The sequence below is a fragment of the Lactuca virosa genome, chromosome 3 (genome assembly GCF_052849685.1).
Source record: "Lactuca virosa cultivar CGN04683 chromosome 3, Lactuca_virosa_CGN04683_v6, whole genome shotgun sequence".
In the NCBI taxonomy this organism is placed as follows: Eukaryota; Viridiplantae; Streptophyta; class Magnoliopsida; order Asterales; family Asteraceae; genus Lactuca; species Lactuca virosa.
The window spans coordinates 258,543,675-258,551,500 of NC_136428.1; the positions used below are offsets into that span (position 1 = coordinate 258,543,675).

The 7,826-nt window shown below is 43.1% G+C and overlaps 1 protein-coding gene across 1 annotated transcript; it reads left to right on the plus strand.

The window, feature by feature from the left end:
- Nucleotides 1-1,935: 1,935 nt before the first annotated feature.
- Nucleotides 1,936-2,748, plus strand: LOC145164557 (uncharacterized). Its single transcript, XM_079083269.1, has one exon. It carries the CDS (start codon nucleotides 1,936-1,938, stop codon nucleotides 2,746-2,748), a length of 813 nt encoding a protein of 270 aa, XP_078939395.1.
- The last annotated feature ends 5,078 nt before the right edge of the window (nucleotides 2,749-7,826 follow it).

Genomic DNA, 7,826 nt, shown 5'->3' on the forward strand with positions numbered 1-7,826 from the left:
AGCTAATTGATTTTCATAAGATTTTATGCTTCATTGATTTTGTGACTTTAATTAAGGAAATGTGTTAAGAGCTCCTCTAGCCATTTTAATATCTAATAAGAGTTGAGGCAATTTGTGCTTAAGAATTGCTATAGCCAAGTTAAACCAATTCACAAGTGTTATTCTATTTAGTCTGATGATAAGTCAACCATGTCATCCATGTGGTGTACCCTAAATCAACCAATTTCACTTCATTGAATTTAATCGAATCTTTTACTTGTTTACTTGTCATATTTACATTCTAGTTAGTTTTAATTTTTTCAAGCAATCAAAAAGAACTAAACCCCCCCCCCCCATTTTTATTTTATTGTCATTTTACAAGTACTTTTGCAAAGAGATTTTACATAGTGTTATAAATTGAACCAATCTCCGTGGATCGACCCCTTTACCACTATACACTATTTTAGTTTAAAAGATTTAGGGTTATTTATTTTCGTTGGCCTTGACAACCACCAAATTTTGGCGCCGTTGCCGGGGATTGGTTTATTTTTAATCAATTGTTTCTCTATGCCCATATCTCAGCGTACATGTGACTTGATTTACAACCCAAAAATTGAAAAAGAAGCAAGGCGTTTGGCGAAGGAAAAGCGAATTGAACGTGGTCAAACTTCTAATCCTCACGGGGATCCGGAGGTTGAACTCGCTTCATCAAGTGACACGGAACCCGATTCTAGTCCCGACCCTCGCCAAGAAATTCCCGAAACACCACCTCTACAACAAAATCCACCCATTATTGAACCAATTGCAATGGAGGACGGAGGAGAAGTTCCCGAAAGAACTTTGAGGCAAATGATGGAAACCGATGTTACACAAACTCCCACCGGTATCAATTACCCGGTTTTGGAAGGAGGTTCGGAATTGAAGTCAAGTTTAGTCCATCACCTCCCAACTTTTCATGGATTGGAGAATGAAGACCCACATAAGCATTTGAAGATGTTCCACATTATTTGCACTAGTATGAAGCCACAAGGGTCAACCGATAGAGCAAAGGATTGGTTATTCTATCTTCCCTCGGGGTCGATCAACTCATGGACCGACATGGCAAGAGCTTTTCTTGATAAGTTCTATCCCGCTTCAAGAGTCTCAAGTCTTAGAAATGAGATTTTTGGAATTCGCCAAGGTCAAAATGAGACTTTTCATGATTATTGGGAGAGATTCAACAATTTGTGTTATAGTTGCCCACAACACCAAATTCCGGAACAACTCCTCATTCAACACTTCTATGAGGGATTGTTACCAATGGAGAGAAGACTAGTTGATGCCTCAAGTGGTGGAGATGTCTTTAGTAAAAATCCACAACAAACAAGACAACTTTTCAACACCATAGCCGCAAACTCCCAACACTTTGGCCCGCACCAAGATATGAAAAGAGATACACAACACAAAGTCAATGAAGTGGGATCATCGAACCTCGAGTCTCAAATCAAGGATCTAACCTCCGTTGTCCAGAAGCTAGCCATGGGACAAACTCCAAAAGTGATGGTCTGTGGGATATGTGCAACAATGGGACATCCTACGGATATGTGTCCAATTCTTCAAGAAGATGTGGAGCATGTAAATGCCACGGGAGAGTTCCAAAATTACCACAACAAGCCATACGGTAACCAAAATGCTTACAGTTCAAGTTGGAAGCCAAATCCCAACATGAGCTACAACCCAAGACCATTTCCTCAAAATGCATTGGTTAGACCTTCCTATCCACCACCACAACCTCATTACCAACATCCACAACCACACTATCAATCCAAACCACACCCTCCCCACCACCAACAACCTCCTCAATCCCAACCAAGTAGCTCCGGAATGTCCCTTGAAGACATTGTCAAATCCCTAGCCACTAGTACCCAACAATTCCAAAAAGAAACAAGAACTAGTATCTCCAACCTTGAAGCACAAATGGGAGATATAGTTACATCCATAAGCAAGTTGGAGTCCTGTGGTAAACTCCCTTCTCTAACCGAAAAGAATCCAAATGTCAATGTGGTGACCTTGAGAAGTGGCAAACAAACCGGAGAAAGTAGTTCAAAGAAGAAGCCAATGGATGAAGAGGAAGAAATAGAAGTCATTCCCATTGAAGAACCTATAGTCAAGAATGATGCACAAGCCGGAGCCCCAAAGAAGACAACCCCTCTAGTGACTCCAATAGCCACTCAACCACCATTCCCCTCCCGACTTGCAACTTCGAAGAAGAAAATGGAGGAAAAAGAGATTTTGGACACCTTCCGAAAGGTGGAAGTAAACATCCCTCTACTTGATGCAATGAAGCAAATCCCGAGATATGCAAAGTTTTTGAAAGAACTTTGTACCAACAAGAGGAAGTTGAAGGGAAATGAGAAAATTTCGATGAATGAAAACGCATCCGCGGTTTTACAAAGGAAGCTTCCACCCAAGTGCAAAGATTCGGGAATGTTTACGGTTCCTTGCAAGATAGGAGATGTCACTTTTAGTAGTGCCATGCTTAACCTTGGTGCTTCTATTAACGTCATGCCCTATTCGGTGTATGAATCATTGAATGTTGGACCTTTAAGTGAAACCAGTGTCATAATCTCTCTTGCGGATAAATCAAGTGTCTTTCCTAGAGGTGTTTTGGAGGATGTCCTAGTGCAAGTAAACCAATTGGTCTTCCCGGCGGATTTCTATGTGATTGATCTAGATGAACAAGTTTCCTCAAAGTCGGGTATAATTTTACTTGGGAGACCATTCTTGTAGACGGCTAGAACAAAGATTGATGTGTATGCGGGAAGCTTAACAATGGAGTTTGATGGTGAAACAATAAGTTTTAACATTTATGATGCTATGAGATATCCCAGTGATGTTTCATCCTTGTGTTTTGTTGATGTTATTGAACCATTAACCCAAGAGCTGTTCGAGCTGTCTAATGATGAGACGTTGGAGATGGTTTTGAGCAAAGGGTTTGATTGTGGAAAGTTAACCAAGAAGTTGAAGCTCTACTCACTAGACCCCGAAGTTGAAAGATTGGTTAACAATTTGGAGATCAAGAAGACCACTCAATTTAGTGTGAAGCAAATTGAATTACCTCAAACTCACACAAGATTGCCACCCTCCCTTGTTCAACCTCCGGAATTAGAATTGAAGGTCCTTCCTCAACATTTGAAGTATGCGTACTTAGGAAACAACGAGACTCTTCCAGTCATCATTTCAAATCACTTAACCGAATGCGAAGAAGAGCAACTCCTCAAGGTGTTGAGGGAGCATAAAGAAGCCATGGGTTGGACGATTGCGGATATCAAAGGGTTGAGCCCCTCCACTTGCATGCACAAAATTCTAATGGAGGATGAATGCAAGCCAAGTAGAGACGCGCAAAGAAGGTTGAATCTGCCAATGATGGAGGTGGTCAAGAAAGATATTTTGAAGCTCTTAGATGCGGGAATGATCTATCGAATCTCGGATAGCAAGTGGGTGAGCCTGGTGCAAGTCGTTCCAAAGAAGACGGGAATCACGGTAGTTGAGAACAACAAAGGTATGATGGTCCCCACCCGTGTGCAAAACGGGTGGAGAGTATGTATTGACTACCGCAAACTCAATGCAAGCACAATAAAAGATCACTTCCCATTACCTTTCATTGATCAAATGTTGGAAAGGTTGGCCGGGAAATCACATTATTGTTGTCTAGACAGGTACTCCGGTTTTCACCAAATCTCGGTGGCACCGGAAGACCAAGAAAAGACAACATTTACATGTCCATTTGGCACTTTCGCATACCGGAGAATGTCATTGGGATTATGTAACGCCCCGACCACTTTCCAACGTTGCATGGTTAGTATCTTTTCCGAATATGTCGAAAACATAATTGAGGTTTTTATGGACGATATTACGGTATATGGAAATTCCTTTCAAGAGTGTTTGACCAATCTCACCAAAATTTTGAAAAGATGTATTGAAACAAATTTGGTTTTAAATTTTAAGAAGTGTCATTTCATGGTGAGTCAAGGTCTCATTTTGGGTCACATTGTGTCAAAGAAAGGAATTGAGGTAGATAAGGCCAAAATTGATGTTATTCAAAGCTTACCTTACCCGACTTGTGTTCGGGAAGTTCGTTTTTTTGGGCCATGCAGGTTTCTACCGACGATTCATCAAGGGCTTTTCAAAGATAACAAGACCAATGTGCCAACTCTTGCAAAAGGATGTTGATTTCGAGTTCAATGAGGCGTGCAAAGAAGCTTTCGAAAAGCTCAAAGAGTTGCTTACATCCGCCCCCATCATGCAAGCACCAAATTGGGATCTCCCCTTTGAGATCATGTGTGATGCAAGCAACTATTCAATAGGCGCCGTTTTGGGTCAAAAGAATGGACGAGCCTCCCATGTGATCTACTATGCATCGAGAACACTAGACAATGCTCAAAGCAACTACTCTACCACAGAGAGGGAGCTATTGGCCATAGTATTCGCCTTGGAGAAATTTAGACAATACCTACTTGGTACTAAGGTCATTGTGTATTCGGATCACGCAGCTCTTAAGTACTTGATGACGAAGAAAGATGCAAAGCCTAGACTCATCCGGTGGATTTTATTGTTACAAGAATTTGATTTGGAAATCAGGGACAAGAGTGGATGCGAGAACCTTGTTGCCGACCACCTAAGTCGGATCACTTCAAATGAAACTCCTCTCCCTTTGCGGGACGAGTTTCCAGATGAGCATCTCTTTTCCCTTACTCAATCTACTCCTTGGTATGCCGATATCGTTAACTTTTTGGTCACGAAAAGGTATCCCGACACATTCACACGTGCTCAAAAAGACAAGCTCAAAAGTGATGCAAAATACTATGTGTGGGATGAACCTTATTTGTGGAAACATTTTCCCGATCAAATTATTAGGCGATGTGTGCCCCAACAAGAGCATCAATCCATTTTACAATTTTGTCATGAGCTTGCTTGTGGGGGACACTTCGGACCTAGCCGGACCTTGAGAAAGGTCCTTGAGTGTGGACTATTTTGGCCAACCATGTCACGCGATTGTTACTTGTTTTGCAAAAGTTGTGAACGGTGCCAAAGGATGGGGAACATTTCACAAAAGAACAAAATGCCCCAAAATCCAATCCTTGTTTGTGAAGTTTTTGACGTGTGGGGGATTGATTTTATGGGCCCATTTCCCGTCTCATTTGGCAACGTTTACATATTGCTCGCGGTTGACTATGTCTCTAAATGGGTTGAGGCCAAAGCCACAAGATCGGATGATGCCAAAACGGTTATCGAGTTTTTGAAGTCTAATGTTTTTGTGAGATTTGGTGTACCTAGGGCCTTGATCAGTGATAGGGGGACGCATTTCTGCAACAAGATGATGGAGGGTTTATTGAATAAGTACAACGTGACCCATCGTGTCTCAACCGCCTACCACCCCCAAACGAATGGTTAAGCGGAAGTTTCGAATCGCGAAGTGAAGAGTATTCTTGAAAAGACGGTAAATCCCTCAAAGAAAGATTGGAGTTTAAGGCCTGATGATGCCTTATGGGCCTATCGGACCGCTTACAAGACCCCGATAGGAATGTCGCCCTTTAGGTTGGTTTTCGGAAAGCCATGTCATCTACCCGTCGAATTAGAGCACCGTGCATTTTGGGCGGTTAAGCAATGTAATTACAATATTGATGAGGCGGGTAGGCAAAGGAACCTTAAACTTCAAGAGTTGGAGGAGTTGAGAAATGACTCCTATGAAAACTCAAGAATTTACAAGGAGAGAACAAAGCTTTTCCATGACAAGTCCATTACCCGCAAGCATTTTGAACCGGGGCATAGGGTCTTACTTTACCATTCACGATTGAAGTTATTCCCGGGCAAATTAAGATCGAGGTAGATTGGTCCATTTGTTGTGCTAAAAGTCTTTGAGCATGGAGCGGTTGAGATTCAAAGTGAAGAAACGAGGCAAATCTTTAAAGTCAATGGGCATCGATTGAAACCTTTCTATGAAGGTTTTAACGCAAATGTCCTAGATGTCATCCAATTGGATGCCCCGGTGTACTGAAATCAAGAGGGAAGCACGTCTCGCCAAAGACGTTAAAGAGGGGCATTTTTGGAAAACTAAAAGTTTCCATCTTTTCTAGTTCCGAATAAATGTCGTAGATGGACCATTTTTGCATTTAACATCTCTTCTTCTTCCTTCTTGCGGTAAAAGAATGTTGGATTTGAAGGCCCGGTGTTCGTATTGGTCAAAGAGCAAAAATTGAGAAAAATGGCAACAACACTCACGCGGTCCGCGTGTACTCCAAGGGCCGTCCGCGTTAATAAACAAATGGACCGCGTGTGGTCCCCTAAAATGTCCGCGTCCATTTTCAGAAGACAGAAGGAATTCAGGCTTATTCACGCGGTCCGCGTGTAGTCGCAACTCCGTCCGCGTGTTTATTAAAACGGACCGCGTATACTCCAGCTCTTGTCCGCATGCGATTAAGGAAAACAGAAGTGCTTCAAGGTTATTCACGCGGACCGCGTGTACTCGCGTCCGCGTCCGCGTGAGTTGTTGACCAACGTTGACCAGCCTTTGACCAGTGTTGACCGCGTTTTTTTTTTGTTAATAAGCTCCAGCCGGCCCTTCCTTCTTCCCATTCCTTCTTCTTCCTTTCTCTTAACCTCCATTAGAACACCTCCTTGTCCTCCACTAAAACTCAGTTTCCTGTCAAACCGCCGATCGGAATTCCGCGAGACCACCGCCATTCTTCACCAATTTCCGAGCTCTACAAACCCCACTAAAAAAACCGGTCCGATCTATTGCTGTAACTCCGGGCGCCACCACCACTCAACCGCCACTTTCCGGCTGTTTTCCGGTCAACTCCGGCCACCTCTCGCGATTCCGACACCACCATTGTGCTCCCCTTGGACAAGGATACAAACCCCACCGAAAATATCTCTCAAAGCTCGCCGGAAAATTTCACCGGAATTTCAAGCCATTGCCGGATTCATCAGGTTTTCGCGGTAAATTGCTTCTCACGGGATATTGAACAAAGCTTTAAGCTTGGGGTGGAGAGTTGCAAGATTTTCAAATCCCGATTTTTCGCGCGCAAATTTTGAACTTTCAACAAAGACGGGTACTTTCTTTCCTTTATTTTAATTGATCAATATGCATGTCTCTGAACCACAATTCATATGCTGTTGCATCAAATGAGTTTATGAATTATTTCTTGCTTTGATTGTTGAACTGCTTTAGAAGTCCATAGGGAGTCGGTTGGTGATTTGGATTGAAATATCGTTTGTTGAGATTGTGGTTCGTATAGTGGTTATTTTTCGTGCAGGTAGTCCATGTCCACATCTAGGAAGCGCTCGGCTGCTGCCCGGGGCAAAGCCCAGGCTAGAAATCAAGATGATGCTCCCGATATTCCAAGATTTCGGGATGCCAAGGCGGCCGAAAATTACACGAAGAGCTTGCCTAGAAAGGTTGCATCCACCAAGTTCATGTGCAAACCCATGCTTATCTCATTAAGGGTCCTTGAGGGGGTCACCCAATTGTTCCGTAACATTGGGTGGGAAAACCTTCTCGATCTAATGGCACACACTTACGAGCTCCCTACTAGAGAGTTTCTGGCCGATTGCGGGTACGATAGCGAAAGAAAAAAAGCCGCATTCCAACTTCTGGGGGACCGAAGGTTTATTGATTTTGCTATAATATACGACATCTTGGGCTTACCTTCCTCGAGCACATCCACGATTTTCGACGTCCTACCTGCTGAGTTCAACCACGAGACGTTTTGGACGGAGATCACCGGGGGTATCTTTTCATGTGTCGGTCGGGATAAAACAACCTCCATCATTCACCCGTGCCTCCGCATTGCCCATCGCATCTT

Bases quoted from the DNA above. Each gene is read 5' to 3' on its own strand.
- LOC145164557 (XM_079083269.1), top strand. From the start codon at position 1,936: ATGGGAGATATAGTTACATCCATAAGCAAGTTGGAGTCCTGTGGTAAA.